This window comes from Passer montanus, unplaced genomic scaffold (assembly GCF_014805655.1).
Source record: "Passer montanus isolate IOZ18808 unplaced genomic scaffold, ASM1480565v1 scaffold96, whole genome shotgun sequence".
NCBI classification, from domain to species: domain Eukaryota; kingdom Metazoa; phylum Chordata; class Aves; order Passeriformes; family Passeridae; genus Passer; species Passer montanus.
Window position 1 is genome coordinate 1612543 of NW_024375034.1, and position 20531 is coordinate 1633073.

General features: G+C 39.8%; 1 protein-coding gene across 4 annotated transcripts in view; it reads left to right on the top strand.

Annotated features, from left to right (window-relative positions):
* Positions 1 to 20531, top strand: part of CTNNA3 (catenin alpha 3) — a 407897-nt gene that overhangs the window by 227466 nt on the left and 159900 nt on the right. For all 4 annotated transcript variants that reach the window (XR_005626215.1, XM_039696239.1, XM_039696238.1 and 1 more), the window contains 2 exons: positions 11346 to 11426; positions 16490 to 16642. Coding sequence is in view for 3 of the 4 variants with exons in the window: in XM_039696239.1 (XP_039552173.1) it covers positions 11346 to 11426; positions 16490 to 16642 (234 nt within the window). In the remaining variant the exon portion in view is untranslated. The remainder of the gene's footprint in view (positions 1 to 11345; positions 11427 to 16489; positions 16643 to 20531) is intronic.

Genomic DNA, 20531 nt, shown 5'->3' on the forward strand with positions numbered 1-20531 from the left:
CAGGATATCTTTTGGTGGAACAGGAGTGGAGGGGAGGAGTTACAGAAGAGGGCTTCCATTCTGCTATTCTGTTCCATGAATAATAGCAAGTATTTTATTCATGGAAGTCTGAAGTAAAATAAATATATCTAGTAAGTATCACATTATCTCCATTCTCAGAATCATGCTCCCAGTTTTACTAAATGATTAAGTCTCTTTTCATGGAACTTATTAACAGTATTTATATATCAAATTAATATAAAATAGGCTTTCCTTTGATCTGGAATGCTTAAAGGTGGCTCTCAAATATGGTAATTGAGAGGTTTGTACACTTGCTGTTTTGAACCTCTCATCAGATCAGCCTGCAGTTGTGGCAGCTCTTTCAGTCCGAAGTGGGTTTACAGTGTAAGCTAAATACAGCCTGACACATTCATCTATGTTTATTTTTTTGTATCTCTGTGTGAGGATTGTGATGTGTTTGAAGGACGTGTGTGTGATGAAACGCCCCAGATGCACGCTCAGCAGTGGCAGCAGCCCCTGAGCAGCAGGAGCAGGGGGAGGGAGGAGGTTTTTCCCAGCTCCGGTGTCCCAGCAGGACGCGCAGGGAGCTCTCCCGGGAGACCTGCAGGGTCAGGAGCGCCTCAGTCGGAGCTTCCCGGGTGTCCGCTGCTGGCAGCGCGTCCCGCGGCTCCTCGGAGGGCTCTGAGCGGGCAAGGGCAGCCTGCTGAGCTGCAGCTCCAGCCTGTGACACAGTCCTCCCTGGCATTTGGGACCGCAGCTCTGCGTGGCTGCCGGCTGCCACCTGCCCTGGCGCTGCCATTAAATGCTGCGGCCCCCGGGAAGAGCCAGGGGACAGCGCGGCTATGGCAGGGCGGCACTTCATCACTAATCACTCGGGAATGGGAAACTTCGAAACTGTCTGCCAGCTGAGAAATGAAGGTGGTAGCTGGCTGCCTCTGCTAGAACAAACACAAGCGCTTGAAAAGAATAAAAGACACTTCCTTAGCAGTAAACTGTTGTTGAAGTGGCAGCGTGGGTGGGCTCTGCCCCTGGCTGCCCTTTGCTGCTCCTGTTCAAATGCCCATCGAGCGGTGAGGGTTGCTGCAGTACTGAGGGTTACTGCAGTACCGAGGGTTACTGCAGTACTGAGGGTTACTGCAGTACCGAGGGTTACTGCAGTACCGAGGGTTACTGCAGTACTAAGGGTTACTGCAGTGGTGGCAGCTGCTCTGACCTGACCCTGTGCCGAGGAGCAGCCAGGGAGAGCTCAGAGCCGGCGCTCGGTGGCTTTCCTAAGGAAATGTTTCATGTCTTACACACTGGGGTGTGGAATGTGCCCACTTCCAGGGCATGCAAACAGATCTTCTTAAGACCTTGATTACAGGTCCACGCAACCTGAATATTTCTTTAGTGTAAGTTGATCTTATATGCATTTATATAGAAATGCAAACTATAAATGTTTGAATTTTCATGTGCAACTAGGGAACCGTATTTATGAAGATCCTACTTAACCTTTTGCTTTTAATCTTCTGGTTGTATTTGTAACATTTCTTAAACTTCACATGAAATTCAGTAGCACACATTTACAGCAACAACAGGTTACTCATTAGATTTCACCTAAGTATTTAATTTATTTCATTGAAAGTTGAAGGATTTAGTATAAATCTTAAAGGAAAAAGGTCTTTGAGCTCTATAATATTTTTGCTTTCCCCAACATAATTCCTAATGACTTTCCTACTGATTCTGTTCTAGTTATGTCTAGGAGTCTATTTTTCTCCTTTCCTTTTTTTTTTGCTATATTCTTTCATGGAGCTGATGACAATTACATGAAAACTTAGGTTCATTTATAATAAATTAATTCCTTGGCTAATTGGAGATGTGAATAGTTTAAAATATTAAACATGCAACTTTGCATTTTCAATTTAGACAAAAGTTCTCAACAACATTTAAGGTAAAAGTCCTCAGAAAATGAACTTCCAGCATGAAGTATGATTGCTATGTTGGAATATCAGAAATATTGCATGCTGAGTTTGAATGTTTCCACTGGTATATTTGGGTTTTTTATTGTGTGAAAATAAATAAGGAAAAAGCCCAGGAAATTTCTGCATAGGACTGCAGAGGAATATGCCCTGAATAGCAGACTCCCCTCATCTCATGCAGGATTCTGCAGATCCCAGCCCTGCAGGAGACTGTAATTTTCAGTTGTCTTCCCTGCATGCCATCACATACAGCCTCCCTTGTTCCATTTGGTAGCTGCTACTTTTAACAAATTGGGGCTTTTTTCTCTCTTGTGGTGCAGGATCCCAGGATGTTCAAGCTTGTGCTGCGAGTCTAATCACACAGCCCAAGAAAGGCACTGATTTCTCACTCTGCAAATCCATCTGCGGGGTAAATGGCTCTGAAGGGCCCTTTCTGGCAGTCCTCAGTGTAAAAGCATTGTTCAGGTGCTCTTCTGCCAATCTCTTCTGCGTGCCTTCCCCCACAAGTGCCAACAACAGAAACTTTCTGAGCTAGAGTAGATCTCTAGCTAGCAATAGTGAATTTTTAAATAGTAGCTGAGTGTTTGAAACATTAAGTAATGAATTTCCAGGAATACCACCTTGGAGGTATTTCATGGTGTTGGTGTGTTTTGTTTGGGAGTGACTGAATTCACCCGCTGAGGTGGTGGCATCAACTGCCATTTGCTGTGATGATCCCCTGTGTTCCTCCCTCTTGCCTTATAGTCCTTTGCACAGATTGGACAAGTATGAAAGGAATTCACAGTCCACAGTCTGGACTCAGCACACACACAGGATGCTGGATAGTGTTCAGTGGAAGTATTTGTAAATTTGAGAACTTAACTTAGACCTTTCCCTAAAAGCTGGACTTTCATTCACTGCACATGCTGAAGTGCCTCCCAGCCTCCTAGATTCACATCTTCCATCACAGCATGGTGTTGAATTAAATTAATTACTCTGGATTACAAAGGGATTAACTAATAAAATTAATACATAATTAAATGGAATTACATTTTGTGGTCTGTTTGGGGTTTCAGCATTTAACTTTTATTTAGAAGTACAGTTTTGAAGAGCCGCATCCATAGCATGCGTGTTATTTGAAATTACCAAGCTCTGCCTGGTTCAGAGCTGAAGTCTTGGATAAGTAGCTGTTTTCTAAGGTTTCTGTCTGTAGGCCAAGTTCTGTCCTGTGTCCACCCCACCCGTATTTATCTCAAGCTGCTTCCTTGTGGGGAGCTACACAGAAATGTTAAAGTTATGTGGGAGTGAAAATCAGGGAACTCAATCTTCATTACCCATCCAGTGTGATACAAGAGTGTGCTCAGTTTTCTGTTAAAAGAAACATCACAGCATGTCTGTTCTATGAGTGATCATGAACAGTATCATAGAGATTTTCCCAGAGTAATGAGTGTGTCAATACAGCAAGCTTCATTTTCCTGTTCTACCTTCCTTATCTCTCCATGGTACAGTGGAAATACAAGGAGAAAGCATGAGGGTACTGGATGGTATGGAGTGGCTGTGAGGACTTGGAAGACTTTTTTATAGAAATACAATTCTTTAGTCACCCTACATATTTTTAAATATATTGTATGTATATGTATTTATAATGCTGTTTGATTTGAGTGCTGTTACACTGTGTACAGGAATCTAATTGTGTAGCACATTGTGCCACTTCAAAAGCCACAGTAAGCTTTTGTTGGTTCCTTGAAAAATGCAGGATGTGCCTTTGCTGTGCCACTTTGGACTCTGCACTAGTCTGTCCCTAGGTATGGCAGAATGTGAATGGCTTGGTGCTGGGCTTTTTTCCCTATTTATGGCTGCTGTTTAAGGCTGTAACTTTCAGATTTAAAGTACAGATAAATGTTTTAAACAATGTGAATGAGAAGGACTGTCTCAGCAACTGTACTATATTTTATTTTGAATTTTCTTCTCCCTCCATCCTCTTTTTTCTTTCTCATAACAGCATATAATCTCCAAGCAATTTATATGATAGTTCATCATAGGAAAGTCTTGTGCTGCTGCTGTAGAATGAGATTTTCTCCAACTAATTTTCTATTTTCCTGCTGTAAAACTGCCAGAACACTTTGGTTGAAGGTAGATGGATATTCAATTAAAAACTAGTATGGACTAGAAACTTAGAAAATTGCTTCTTAGTAAAAGGCAGATTAACCTCAAGTATACTTCTTGCTGTCAGTTCAATAGTATTGCTCCATTTCTACTTATGTTTGCCCTTCCTCCCTGCATCATCTGTGAATGACAGTAACATCTGATTAAAAGAAATTTAATGTTGTTTTTACTCCCTACTGATTCCTCTGATAGGCCTGGACTGGAAACACAAACCAAAATAAAGTGCTACTGGCCTTTAAGGTTTCTCTATCGAGTTTTAAGACTGCCATATTTTAGATATGAAGTGCCTGTGGTGTTTGGTTTTTGCCTTAGAAGTAGTAAGTGATGGTTGTTAGTAGGCGATGGTTGTACCTGCTGTCCCAACACGCTGGGTATGACACATGCACCTCCCGGGACACTTCTCCCCAGATAAGTACTACAAAAGTATGGGTGTTTTTTCAGGATCAACTTGGAGTCATGCTGAACTTTTCTAATATTCCCAATGTGAAAAAGTAGGAGAAAAACTGATGTAAGGAGATATTTGTCTTACGTATCAGAAAGAAAGAATAAAAATTTAGAATAGTGTTGGTTCCTCATCTTCTCTCATGACTGGATCCCAGTCACTTTCAAGAGAGTTTATTGTCCCAAGGATAAAGATTCCAGCTCTGTGCTTTGAGACAACCTGGCCATCCTCCCCACCTTCAGCTGACTGGCACCAGTGTTTTGGAGAATGGATTAAAATGTGCAATGTTGTGATGTAGGGATGTGTTGGAGACAGCTGCACGGCACAGCACACGGAGCGCCCTCAGCAAACAGCCATGGGTTTATTCTGGCTGCTCTTTTTTTTCATGGGGCCTTGGGACCTCCCGGCTCAGAGAGCTGGTGGTATGGCAGCTCTCCCTGCCCAGCTCTCCAGCCACTGTGTATCTGCATCCAGCTTCAGCAGGGGTCCTGAGGTCTCTGCTGCCTCCCTTCCAGAATGAGCCAGGCCAGCCCGGCTGGATTTGTCCTGGCCAGATTTATCTTGTTCAGCTACAGACCAGCTGTACCACGACAATACAATGTGCATATTCCAGCAACATCGTTCTTTCTGAGATTTTAGCGTTATTGGGATCTGCACATTTCAGTGTTTCAGTGGTTTTTCTAATAATTAAAGGCTTATGCATTCTGAATTCTGGGTTTTTTAGACTGTTTGATGTATGCTTGTGTAGAATGAAATTTTAAATTTGTTTTGCAGTATTACAAACTATATGTAACTGAATGCCAAAAACTGGTTGTGCTGAGAGGTTTTAAATTCTAGGCTATTCCTGCATATTGATTGGAAAAGGGTAATTGACACAGGAAGGAGAGCCCTTAGTACTCCAGTTGTAGCAGTGGAGGTTGAGGTAATTAATTTCTTATGAGGCACTTCACATCTCACAGCATTAGATCCATAGGGAGTATTCCATGAGGGCTTGAAGAGGAGGAAAATGACAATCTCATATTGAAGCTGTTGAGAAAAAACCCTCTCTATAATGAGAAACAGTTCCACATGAAAGAGTCCTTATTTGCTTACTTGTTTATGGTTTTCCATATCCCTTTTTAAAAAATATGCTTACCTGTTTATCACAAAAATAGGTTTTCTTGAGCCAGGTGTCTTTAAAAAAATTACACTGGGGTAGGCATGTTAAGAGTAGGGAATCTGTCACTGAGTGGAGGTAGTGATTTTCAACTTAAAATATTTGTGGGTTATTGATTTGTGTTTTCCATATTAAAAAAGAAAGGAAATAAATATACTTCTAAATTAATTTCCCTTTCCAGGCTTTTGATGTACAGTAAAAATAGGGTTTGAAATGCTGTATGAAAAGGCCTGGGAGCTTTTACCTTTTCACAGGAAAAATGTCAGAAGTGTCAGGTTCTGCCTTAACTGCCTTGTCAGAGGATTCCTTGAATAACTTCTGAAATGTTCATGTAAGAGATTTCTCAGGCAGTGAATGCTGTGCATATAATTGCTCATGCATCTAAATAGTTCTGTGTTTCAATGAGGTTGCTTGTGGTGAAGGAGTTATTCCTATCCACTTCCAGCATAGGGAACCAGGAAGTCTTTGAAACATTTTGTTTGAAGATGTGACACATACATGAGAAGAAGAACTGTAAACAACCAGTTCATTCCTGAGTTCCAGCCCGACACAGGCTTCTCCACTGAGTCCTGCAGGTTTGGAAAAGGTCATTGTTTTGTTCTGGTGTATTTAACCAGACATGGCACCTCCCACAAGCAATCTTGGTTTTTACTTGGACATTGCACTTTGAGGAACAAGCTGAAAATTTGAAGGGTAAAATAATATTTAAATTAATTCTTCTTTTAAGGGACAAATCCAAGGGCCTAGTGGTATCCAGAATGGTATAAAGGAATGCAAGGAGGTTCTGCCCCACACTTGGCATTTCTCACATAGCCAAACAGTCATCTTGGATTTTTTTCTCTCTGTGTCACCTTCAAGGTAACAAATCCTTTGTCCCCTCCCAGCAAAGAATGTAGGAAGTGGTATTAGTTTCATTTAGTTGCTGGTGGCTGAAGCACGGTGTTAACAAATTCTGGCAGCTGTGAACCAGCTGGGATAAATGAGGACTGCAAGAGGATTGAACTGGATCTTCCCTTATAAGTGCTTATGGGCTTCTTTGGGGCTTTTTTGATACAGATGCTTGTAGATGTCTTTTCTTTATTGTTCCACAACAGCATTTGAAAGAGCAGAGTTTCTATAAGCTGTGTATGAAAAAAAAAAATCCTGTCATTGCACAAAAAAATTGAGGTGTGGAAATGTCCCAGGTAATGACACGATTGTTTCATCATGCAAAAAAAAAAAAAAAATTGAAAAATTGCTTTTTTACAATTTTCTTATAATCTTAGGGTTTTGATTAGAATTCACAGTGACTTTATAGATCAAAAGAAGAACCATATATAAATTCCATATGCAAAAAAAAAAAGAAATTCATTATATGTTACATGCTCAATTGTAACAAGAGACATAAAATGCTTGGTGTCTCTATAGAGACTTTACTTCAATGTTCTACCTAAGTTGTGTGAGAGTTTTTGTTTGTTTTTTTAAATTAAGGTGCAAGGTACAAGACCCTCTAATTGCTGAGTGTAGGATTATTTGCAGTCAACACAGAGGCTGAAACAGTCAATCATTTAATTAGGGCTCTGACATTTCTTAAGTTATTGTAGTATTGATTGGTGTTTACCTTTTAGCTTGTCATCTTTTTTTAATATTTCTCTAGTGAACTTATTTTGATAAATGTGCTAGTCGTCTTTAAACTGAAATTGTTCTTGGATGCATAGAACTATATCAAAAGTTGTTTATCACAGAGGCATGGTACAGCTGCTGAAGACAATTGACAGAGGGCAGGTTTAGCCCAGATATGGGGAAGAAATTCTTCCCTGTGAGGGAGATGAGGCCCTGGCCTAGGGTGCCCAGAGCAGCCGTGGCTGCCCAAGGACCCCTGGAAGCCTCCAGGGCCAGGCTGGATGGTCTTGGAGCAACCTGGGATAGTGGGAGGTGTCCCTACCCAGGGCAGGGGCTTGGAATGAGATGGGCTTTAAAATCCCTTCCAACCCAAACCATTCTGTCATTGTGGGATATACAAAGAAAATCATACTAGTAGACTGGATGGTTTTTTTTCTATTTTTTCCTCCCAGGATTGTTCAATGACTAATTGGGAACAAACTCATCCCATGAAACAAAACATACGCTTAACTTCTGGCCACAGACCTTTAAATATGGGAATATTGGCCTAAGTACTAGAAGAGATTAGGTGATCACTTAAGTAGTTCTGCCCATATCTTCATTATACTCTACTGATCCGTGCAGCTATCAGCTAAACATTCGTGGGCCTTCAGAAGTATCAATAAAGTGAAAATAAAACCTTTCTCAGAGTATCTATATAGCCCTTTAAGATCAACTCAGCAAAGTCTGGAGCTTAGGGAATTCCTGCAGTCTTTGTTGCCACTGGCAACTGTTGGCACCTACCCACAGAGGCTTGGCTGGAGACTGGTTCCTGAGTCCTGCAAGGCTCTGCAGAGGTTGTGGTTTGCACCTGTGTACCTTGGGGTGCAGAAGGGCCTGCAGTGCCTGGGAATGCCACAATCCCCTGCTGCTGTAAATTAACTCCATCAAAACCAGTGGTGATACGTCCATGTGTTTCAGCTGAGAATCTGCCTGTACGTGTGTCCTGGTTTAAATGGAAATCAAGCAGGAAAGATTTTCTGCACATGTGGTTTTTGAGACATTCAGCTAATGTTGTTTGCCAGTGCGTGAAATAGATGGGCCTGTATTATTTGCAGTAGCCAGCATTTATCTTCAGGCTATCCAGTGTTAATTAAAAATACTTACTTTCACTCAGTGGAATATTAATAACACTGTGACTTAGTGCTTGTAAAATGTTTCAAATGTTAAAAATGCATTGAAATAGGAACTGGATATTGCTTTTAGGATCTTCACAAGGGAGCCATATAGCTTGTAGTTATAACATTTATTTTACAGGAAAAAACAGTAGATGAGTGCAGGATAACTGAAAGGCTCAACTGCCTGATTTTTAAAATCCAGACCCAGAATAATATGCATAATTTTCCTAGCCCTTGTCCTAATTCAGTCACTGTGTACAAGAAGGAACTGTTTCAGGATAGGCGTGTTTGTTTTGAAGTACAGCAGTCACCAGAAGGATTTAATTGTCAAGCAGATGCAGAGTGTTTTAAGTCCAGACGTGTGGGTTCCATCACTGGGGAGCTGCTGAGTGTGGAGGTGCTCAGGTCACCTTTGGTTTCACAGTGCCCGCATTTCAATGGACGCCTGTCAAACGTTACACCTGCTGGTTTTGGTTATTCAAGAGTGTAGTCGTCGGGTGTAGCTGTAATCATCGGGCTGTTAGTGTCAGGTGCAGGTGGAGGCAGCTCGAGGCCACCAGTCTTTGAGAGTGTTCCCACAGGAGACTTTTGAGAGGGCTCCCACAGTAGCCAGCTGTTCCCCTGACTGGAAAAGACTGCACATGTCTTTGTAAACAGGATTTATCCAAACAGCAGTGTGGGGTTTTTAATGTTTAAGTTTCTTTAGGGAAGAATGAGAGTCTGCAGTTATGAGGTTACTTGCAGTCTGGACTTGTCCATATTCTACAACCTGAAGCTGCATTTACAGTGCATTTGTAGTGTATTTTATTTCTTAGGGAAAGCATGAGGTGAAGAATAACTTCATCTATAGTTAGATTTGCTTTCTAGACATTGACTATTATGTTAAGAATTTGAAAATGAAGTATTTTTATCTTGTTCACTGTTCAATATTTTATGCCACTTGCTGCCTTAGGTTATTTCAGAATAGCTGCTTCAAAGATTTAGGTTAGCTGAAAGCCAATTGTATCATTACGGGCCACCTTTGAAGTTACAGATTACCAGGGAATTTGAAAAATATCCTAGTATTTTACAATGATTTTGTCTTTGCAGAAAAGCAGGCTCTAAATAGAAAACTTTCAAAGGATACGCCAGTGCATTTTGTAGTCTGAAAATGCATAGGCATAAGCTGAGTTGTATCCAATGAGTTTTTCCTGGCCCTGTGTACCTGGCAGTTCAGAAGAGATCATTTTGTTTTCAAGGTTGACAAGAGCTTGCAAAGCATAATAGAGGAGTCATTGTTTACTTTGGTTCCTATGCAAGCCTTGGTACAAGGAATGATGGCATTGCTGTGGAACAAAAGTGAGTATCCACCTCCAGGGATTCCTTGAAGGTTTTAAGGTGAAGTTCAGGCCTTTCTCCAAGACCTGGTTTTGATCATCTGTTCCCTGCAAAGACTATAGCCAGTTTCAGAGATAGAAGGTCATAGGAGATTTTCTAAATCTCTCTGAAAATACTAATCCAGTTTTTAAAGTAGTTTTTCCTTTTAGTTGATACAGAATGTACTAATAATTTCAAGGCGCTTATGACATTGCACATTCAATTTTAATGTAAGAGTTCTTTTCTTAGCACCTCTAGTCTTAGTTTTGATATTAAGCATATTGTCCTGTTCACAGGTTTCTTTAGTAAGGAAATAACTCTGATTGAAGTATGATACATAGATAATAAGCTTATACTCCTGGGTGCCTACCACGATATTACTACTTCCATATTAATTTTAATGTTATTTATAAAATGATACAGTCATGTTCATAATAAAGACTTCTGGTGTTTGGTAAATGCTGTGGTCATTGTACATAGCTATTGCTTAGCATTTAGGAGAGCCTGGTTCTTAGTGCTGTAAATGTCATGTGTGCTGGCTTTGTGTGAAGCACCACTATTTGTGCTTCTTTCCTCTAGGCCAGGGCAGTCCAAGGTAGTCAGCAATGATTGCTTGCTTTAGGCAAACAAAGTTCATCACGCGTTTTGTATTTTCATGTTATTTCTGTACTAACAGGAAAAAAAATCCAAACCAGCTAGTAGGCACAGAAGTATTATGGTAATATTGTAGGGGGAAAAAAGCTGAGTGAAGTACACTCTTCAAATAGATAACCATGATAGAAGCACTTTGCTTATAGGTGGAAATAAAAAAAAATTAAAACTGTTTAAAAAATAAAACTGATTCTCTTCAGGCCTCTCGAATATCTCAAGAGCTCAATCTTCTAGGTGCTGAGGATGAATCTGCTATGGAATGAAGAGATTGCCCTTTCATGGACAGTGTTTGCTTTGCAACAACTTGGACATTTTAAAACTCACCCAGTCTGTTTTACAGAAGGAAAAGGAACACTACAGACAAAAGCATAATCACACTGCATTGTGGGCACCTGAATTTATACATTGTTTGTAGAGAGAGAACATTATTTTTCACATGAATAGGGTACTACGCAACCCAATTATGAATAGGCAATCCTGTTTCACATGAATAGGATTGCCATAAATATTACTGTTGTCATTGTTGTTATTACTATTATTAATCACCATCATCACCATCATTATCACTATCATCATGATTCTATTTGTGTTGTTGATTACACTGGGAGTATTACAGCAATTCAGACGTTAAGAAGTGTTTCTGTTGTTCCTGTATACTGCTTCTAAAGCATGTGTTTTGATTCAGCAAATTATGCTTAACATCACAAATTGGCATTCTGTGAACATTGTGGTACTGGCTCTTGAAATGTATGAAAAATTTGAAAAGTCCTTCAGCATGTATGCTTTAGCAAACGCTCTGATGCACTGGGGACACAAAGGATGTGCTTGCTGAGTGATCCCAGACAGCCACTGACTGTTTTCTGTCCCCTTGATTGCAGACTGACAAGGCAGAGAGAAGCAATGCCCTGAATGTTGCCATAGACAGTATGTGCAAGAAGACCAGAGACCTCCGCAGACAGGTGAGACCTGGGCAAATGAAAGGCAAGAAAAGGTCTTGAGGGATTCTTTTCCAATTTGCTATTTTCAGTTTATGCAATTTGAAAATAATATTTTCTTTTCCATAATAAAAATGTATTGAAGACAATTGCACCATTCCACAGAATATTCACATACCACTTTTCAAAACTCTGGAATGATACTGGCTGAATATGTCTGAATATATTTGCTGTATATATCAGTAATGTACTCTAGCCATCAATATTTGTTTAAATTTCAATAAGCTTGAATTATTACTGGTTGTTGGAACAGACACCTTGAAGGAACTACTTGAAGTCACTATGTGTAGGTCTTCACAGCTGTGAGAACTCTTACCACACAGGAGGGTCCTTGGAATGCCCTGTCCACACTCTTCCCCCCATTTTATATCCCAGTGTGCTAAAACTAATGTGAGACATGGACCTGAATCCACGACTTCAGTGAAGGGCAGAAGGTTAGCAGTAGACATCAGCTGTGTTTGTACCCTTTCTCTGTAATAAATACCTTTGAGAAAAACTGCTGATTATGCTGGATGTGTGTAATGTGCCTTTTCAGAAAGAAAACCCCTAAAAAGTTAGTAGTTGTTTTAGTCAGGCTGCCCTAGCCAAGTTTATGTAAATTTACAGCTACAAAGAGCTTCAGCACACCTCTTTCATCCTGTCTCTGGCTTGGGCTGTTGATCAACTCCCTGGTGGAAGACTGTCCCTCCCAACTTTGTGTTCAGTCTTGCAAGCCAACTTGTGCTTCAAGATGAGGAATAAATTCCTTCCTGCTCCCATAACCAGCCAAGGGAAACCATGAAAAATGAGAAGAATATGATATAAATACAGTGTTTACCACTAAGGAGCTATCCAGTTTCTGCTTACATTCTGTCCAGAATGGGTTCAGTGCAAGAGACCTGCATCACCAGCTCAGTGTGTCTAGGAACCCTTCCATTCATTTCCTTCCATGAGTTAATTAAACTCCAGCTTAAAACATTTTATTGACTCTGTTACAGTGGTTAAAAGCTGTTAACTGATTCAATTTGTGTCTTTCTGTAAACCTTTGGAAAATGTTCAGGCTGAATGTAATCATGCCCAATTTATAGTCAATCTAGAACCAGTAATTTCCTCTTACCAGAACAGCTCTGTGCTTCTTGACATTTTTTCCATTGGAAAGCATTTATGAGAAATATTTTATATCTTTCCTCCAATTCTATGTTCATACATATGAATTGCATAAGAATTGTTTTAGGAAGAGTGCTTACTACTTGCTTAATTCCTGTTCTGGGAGACATGAAATTGTGAATTTTGTGCCTGCAGATATTGCAGTAGGGTCTTATTTGCCTTCACTTACAAACATTCATTACTCCGTCACCCAGCAATTCTACAAGAAACATGAAAATTGTTGTTTGCTCTGCTCTAACAGCTTTTATAATACTGTGTTTTTAATGGTACTGTGAAGCTTTGCTGGTATTGTGTCAGGCACTCTCAGTGCATTCAGGGCTGTGCTCTGCAGTGTATTCTGCTTTCAGTTCTGACTGGGACTGCCTCTGCAAAATTTGGGTTAAAGATGAAACCTTATAAAGCTGTATTTTTAAAATCTCTTCAGTAGTGCCCAATGAACCAAACCATCAGAGGGGTGCTGTCCCAGCCAGCAGCCTGGCTGTGGGTTATGCCATGGGCCCCTTTGGAACACCTTTGCACATGACAGCAAGAGGAGTGAAGGAAGGCTTGTGTCTGGCAAGACTGAAGGCTAAAGTAGCTGTCCCCAGAACAGGATATTCTGTGAGCTGCAGAAACTCTCCAGCTTTTCAAGGGAATTTACTTGCATTCATTTCAGGAGCTCGGCCAGTACTTCTGGGGATTTTAAGCTGTTCAGCTTTGTTTTGATTTGTACTTGCATTGTGCTAGAGATGTGTGTGTCATTTCTGTGTGTGCAGTTTTACCTGGATCACTGTTTACTGGATCACTGGATTACCTGAATTTACTGGATCCCTCAGCAGGGAAGCTGAGGAGAGCTGTACGAATATTTAGGAAGGAATTGTCTATTCATTCCAGTTTGTAATTATGTGAAATTACCACACTCAGTTCTTGCCTCCCAGTTCTTTCCCAGTGTAGCATGAATGGACTTGCACAGATGTTTCTCCTGTGGTTGTTCTGCAGTTTTGGCTGGTTGGTTGCTTTAATAAATATTATTCCTGGTGATATTCTTATATTTTTATGTAACTTCTTCATCCTGGGTAGCTGTTTCTGGACACAAAAGAGCCTTCCTGGCTCCCCTTTGAAAGGGGAAAGGGAGATCCCTCAGTAATAACTGCTCCGAACTTTGCTCATGACTTTTGCCAGGGTAATCTAGGCAAGAAGTGAGTAGAGGCAAACAGAGTTTTCTGTGCTGATCAGTACTGATGTTGAATAGTGTTGCAAACAGCTGCTGGCATTTTTTTCTCTACCCTCCACTGTTTTTGACAACCTTATGCCCCATGTTTTATACATGGCATGATACTGTGTTATTTTTTAATGCTTTTTGATATCAAAGCCAAAAAATGTCCATGCTTCTGTACCAGTCTGCTCAAATGGTAAGACCTTGCATCTTAAGAAGAAAACAATTTCGTCAGACATCATCCTCCCCCTCCTTTCCCTCTTCTACTGGTGTCTCTTTCACTCAAAAATGCGAGAAGAAGTTTAATTATAGCACAGTAACTTCCCTAGCATTGTGTGCTGGCACTACTAGTGCTGTCCTTTGTTCATATGCCTCCCTTCTGCCTACTTAGCTTTTAGCATTTTGCCCTACAGGTGGCCAGAGTCAGAAACAGACTTACTGAGTCATGGAAGAAACGCTTGTTAGAATTAGCATGAAAAGAAATAGATATTGCCTCAGACAATCCTTTTTTCTTTTGTCTTTTTCCTTTTTTTATTGTGTTGTATTTCTTTGTTCTTTAATGCTACACAAGCCATCCTTTGCAACTCTCAGCTTCGTGTATTCCTTTGCAGAGCTGCAACAGGAACATAATTTCAAACTTGTTTGTGTACAGCCAAGACACAGCATTATCTGTGTTTTTTTTTGAAGAAGCAATTTGCTGCATAATTGCAGAATAGACCATTTCTTAGAATTAAATAGTAGTGATAATTTCTGTGTGAAAGGTTAATTAAGCCAAGAAAACCAGTGAAAAGCTATAGCAAGAACTATGCAGTGAGAGATAAAATTAGGCTGCTGGTTTGAAATTGGGCATCTCAAGCTCACCACAAATGTGCCTGAGGTTATTGTAGTGACACCATGCTAAGGCTGTGGAAGTCCTGCAGTCTGGGCTGTACAGAACTCCAGAATATTTCTGGAGTTCTGGAGATAATCAATCATTGGCCATGGATATGATGGTTCTACAGCTTCTTGTTGTTTTTTGTAAATTGAAATCCTAATTTTTAAATTGTGACTCTTCAAGGTCACATTCATGTACCAAACTTTGAACAGGAAAGAATATCTGTTTTCTTTAGTCTCTTTACAACAGAGAATCTTAGCAGGTAACTTGGCAGGACTGGAGGTTTGGTGTATTTTATTTCTGGTAAATAAAATTTCTGGAAACTTTCTAGTAGTTTTTTATTTTTTAATTTCAGCCTGAATAAAGCTGAGAATGTAAGAAATCCTATTTTGTATTGGAATCCCACAGCCTCTGTCTTTGTAAATTATTTTGCAGAACATACAGTGTATCCAGACAGTATATCCTAATGTGATGGGCTACAGTAGGTTAGGAGACAAAGAAGCCATTCTGAACATGAATTGCCCGTGTTTGTTTGGAGGGTTTGTCTGTCCCTCTGGTGAGTCAAGGAGAACTGACTTTAGGTGGTGAGGCTATCCAAAAGCTAGTGGTGGAAATCATATTCAGATCTTGTCTGATAATCAGCAGATTTCTCCACTGTTCTTTCTGCTGTGCATGGCCACTGCCCTACCTACAAACATAGCAGCAGCATCAAAAAGATGGTGGTTTTTTATATTTTTCTTATGGTAGGAGTTTTTAGTTCTACTGAGTTTTCACACAAACATTGGAGCAAAACGCCAAGTGAAAAAAGTACTTTGGCAACAGTGTGATAAGCTTAAAAACATTTAGTGTCCTTTTCTGTTCCAATCAACATCTTTTCTACACATTGAAAAAATACTGGATTTGTAGTAGGAAATTCAGTAGGATAATTAAGCTGCATTTCATGTATTGTTCCAGTTGGTATGTTTGTTGTAGTGCTGCATGATCTCAATGAACAGCTGTCATGTGTAGGTAACATGCAAAATAATTTCTTAAGTGAAGTAATGTCCCAGTGATCGGTTACAAGCTTCTGTGAAGCCTAATTTAAGACATGTAATTTATAGCAGAATGTTATACTTCTTTAATAATTTAAGTTAGAAGTTCAAGAACAATTAATATAAGCAGAGAAAATTGAACTCCAGCCTCATTTATAGATCTTTGTTCTCTGCTAATACATTATCAGGTGGCACAATCAGTAATCTCACTGACATAATTACCATGAAGGCTGCCATTCTGCAAACCAGACTGTGTTTCCCAGAAAGAAAATACTTGGGTAAATTTGCAATTATGAAATCATGGGATGTAGCTATTTTGTGAGTACAAACATGATTAAATTAATATTTTTTGGTAAAATTAAATAGCCTTCTCCCTTGGCATCTGAATTACAAGGGAGAATACCCAGGAGATATGAGGTCTGGGCTAACTAATTTTTCACATGTGCAATCACTTAGGTAGCCTATTCATCAAGGAAGGGGAATATTTGTTTGGCTCCCTTGATTTCAAGAGAACCAGTATATGATGTAGTATTTTATGTATCCGTACAAACACAAACAGGCATATTTACCTAGTGGCATATTAAAGTTTTCCTTAAAATTAAATACAGTTTTCTGTGTAATACGTAAATTGTAGCTGCCTTAGGTTTCAGACCTATGGTGTAAATAATGCATGAACACAGTGTGGATGTGTTTATGTTACAAATAGGAATGGACAATAATTCCAGCAGACTTTAATGAATCCTCCAGTTAGCAGGTACTGATGTACTGCTTTCTTTTGCAGCTCCGGAAAGCCATTATAGATCACATCTCAGACTCCTTCTTAGACACCACTGTTCCACTGCTAGTTCTCATTGAAGCTGCTAAAAATGGAAGAGAGAAAGAAATAAAGGAATATGCTGCTATATTTCGAGAACATACCAGCAGGCTTGTGGAGGTATGTTTGATGGAATTGCACTTGTTTGAAATATATGGTGTAAGTGACTTGCCACTGAACACTCCCTTTGCTGGCAGATATCAAAAAATGTTTAAGGCTGGCATTTCAGGAAAGAATAAATAAGTGGCCTTGGGTAACAGTAAATGTATTCCATTTTCTTATAATAGTAAGACAGAGGGCTTTGTCCTTGCATAGCATTTCATTGCACAGGAATTAGATGGTGAGGAATAGTAATTTAAGAAATCAGTGTAAGCCTTTCCACCAAGGTGTTCAGTGGGAACTTGACTAAATGTGTGTTTCTGGCAGTATAGCTTGCAGTGTTCAGGATCCTGCTGCCCGAAGTACAGGAGGCACTGTGTTAGTTCTAGTTGTTTGCCATCTTTCTGCCTTGGAAAATCTATGACCTGTGCAGTGATCTGAAAAGAAAATGGGGCTCTGACCAAGCTTAGAGCCAGGAGCTTGCTGGCACAATCATTGAATATTCCGGCTTGGAAAGGACCCAGAGGAATCTCCGAGCCCAGCTCCTGCCTGTATGCTAAATGAATCCCCTGCATACATTGGAGACTCAGTATTCATTTCTAAAGGATCTACTTCCTTATTGCTTATAAATGATACTTCTTCAGCACTAAGAGATTTGCAAATACACCTGGGGGGCGATTTCCGTTTGTTGGACAATCAGTCCTGCAAACCTGACTAAATATACACTGACCTAAACTCATTTGAACTGGAGCTTGGAACACTGCTGGAATACTGAAGTCAAAAGTTCACAGCAGCATCATCTCAAGTGCCTGGATGGAACGCAATAGTAAATTTTGGGGTTTTTTTAGCTTTTGGTGCTTTTGTGTGGAGTAATGCAAAAACGGGAAAAAAAAAATCAATGAATTCATTCTGCAGCTGAAAATTTACTTAGGAAAACTATGTGGCTCAGAATTAATAATTAATCTTGAGTGACCTAGAGATAATGAAAGTAAAATATGTAAAGAGCTAAAGTTAAATTAGGTTATTGCATTTACGTTTCTCTTCATGGTCATGTGATTACAGAATAAGAAAAGTTGTTATTCTTTGATTTACAAGAGTATCTGATTTTGACTGTGCTGCAAAATCAAATGACAGCTGAAACACAAACTTGAATTTGCAGTCTTTTCCAATTTTTAATACTGATGCTAAACCATCTTGAAGTGACTTAATTTTTAGAAAGAACAGGTGATCACTGAAGACCAAATAACGACTGAATTTCTGAGTCCAGCTGAAATACCCAAATCATGATTCATTTTAGAAGACCTAAGCTTAAAATCCACTATTCTTTTTCTTTCATGGGTTTGAATTTGTGTCCCAAATGCAAGAACTAGCTGGCCATGAGTGTGGGTGTGTGATTAGAGAGACTGATGGCTGCACAGATTCACTGCCTGAAAACTCCACAGCCTGATCTTGCTGCAAGTGTGAATACACAGTGTGTGTGTGTATGTATTTATATTTATTCTATGACTCAATGTGCTGCCTACAGTGAAGAAAACTTACTTCTAAAAAGAGACTGTACACAGTGCCACCTCCTATTGTTGAATTAGTTGTTCCAAATGTCACTTTACTGGGGATTATGTCGTGGGCTGCTATTCAAATTAACTTCAATTTTACTTTATTTATCTTCTGGATATCTACTAGAAGTAAATATCTTACTTAAAAGTTGCTTACATTGGTTTAATGCCCTTACCAGTATCTCTAAGCAAGAGCTTGATTGATGGCTTTTTGATAAACTGTATTTATCAACTGCTAAACTCTCCAGCAAATTAATTAGGTGGTAGTTGTACTGCATCCATCAGCTGTGAGTCTATCCAAGGTAAAACAGAAAAAAATGAAAAAACCCTATCAGCTAAGCAAGTGGCAACAAAAAGGCTTTGTGGAGATAAACAGATTTATCTCATTTTTAAGAAAAGCTCCGTCATTTCCGACAGCATCATGTAAGTGAGAGAAATATAGCAGCTTTTTTGGGGAATGTGTAATACCAAATAAATTTATGTAAATGTAATAACTTTTAAATACATTAGAGTAGTTACTATAGCAGTTCCAACTGGAAGCATATTTGGGTTTTAGTGGGCATTACAGTGGCCTAAACCATGTTAAGCTGGGAATATATGTATTTTTAAATTGATATAGTGGAGCACTGCACTCTTGCTTTTTCAAGGAAAATAGTATAGGTAGACTTGGATCTGAGAAGTTGTGGTTTCCAGAAGTGTATATACTTAAACGTGCACATACTGGAGAACTGAGACGCGGCCAAGGTGCTTGGAGCTTGTTTTCCAGCTGGACACGGGGCCATGGATAATGCATGCACGTGCTGTAGGAGTCAGGTCTAGCTAAAAGTGCTACCCAAAGCAGGGAGCCTGAAGGGCAGGACAGATCAAGAGGAGATAAGCTGTGTTTGGATCCTTGCTATTTCTGTTATCCCTTTATTTAAAGCAGAAATTATGTTTCTTGATGAAAATTCTAATGTATAAACATCACTTGTCCCCTTTGGGACAGGTGCCCAGCCTTTAGCCAGGGAAGTATTCCATAGCTATTCCAATTTCTGTAAGATTTGGGGTTGGATGACAGATGAGTCCAAGATCCAATCCAGTATAAAATTCCCATAACTTAGGAGGAAGTTGCCAAGCATTATTGTATTTTGTTAGAGGGTTCTTAAATGAGAGGTATGATCTGCATGTTTGCAGGGGAGGCCTCACATTCTTTCCTTGGTTATTTCCTGCACTGATACAAGAGCCAGCAAACAAATTCCCTTACAACTTGGATGTTACAGAATACAACTCCAAAAGCCAATTATTTGTGCTATTGCAGAAATGGGCTTCATCTCTGCTACTGAAAATAAATTTAAGTATTGAAATGCCAGTGCAAGGGTGGCATGTACCTGGCTGTGGAATACCAAGAGATAATAGGTGTAGTTAAAACATTTTAAAAGCTAAACAACTAAGAAAAATGTTGCAAAAAAAGGCACAGAACAGTAACTGTACCAGAGAAGGCTGGTGGTGAGGGCAATGAGACATCAGGCTTTTGAAATACAACTATGAAAGCAGTTTTACCATCTGGGTGTACTTGTGACCTCCAGGGAGTTGGGTGGCTTGTGGGCACCAGATGATAGAGCAAAGGCCAGTGATGCAGGCAAGACTGTGCATATTGTTAAGTACACAATACTTTGTTTAGCACATTAAAAAAGGGTGGTTTTGTCTTTTGTCAGCTGCAAGTAGCCTTTGTGGGGCATGCCCAACACAGCAGAGCTGTTGCAGGCTTTGAGAGGTGAAAACCAGCTCAGGTGCTGGCAATCCCTAGGTTTTGTCTAGGGGAGCAAAAGCTAAGGAAGAAACCTATTTGCATTCTCAGTGTGCTTTGTTTCTGACTGCAAAGCGCTCCAGGTGTGGGTCTGAGCCCACTGTAAACCTCTGACATCTTGAGCATCCTGTGCTAAACTTTCACACCCTGACTACCTCCACATATGATCTTTTCTTTTGCTCTCTATGAATTCTGCTATGATAAGAGAAAATGAACACCAGTCCCTAACTTCCTTCTCCATGCCACTTATTCTTTAATTTTTTTATTGGTTTCGAAGTATTTCTGGTCTTTAAAAAATGTCCTTATTTGGAAGCCACAAAAATATCTGCTTGCTCCCTTCCCTGTACCTTTTCCAGCACCTAGCAGCCCATGAGGTGGGAGGGCAGAACTGTTCATGCTAATCAATACAGTCAAGATACTTCATAGAATCACAGGAAATGTTGATTATTTCCTCACAAAATTACTCACTTTTAATCTCTCTAGACTGAATTTCTTAGCTGTTACTGTTTAGCCATCTAGTACCATTGCATCCTTTCGCAAATCTTCATTAGTTTACTGCTATAAATAATTT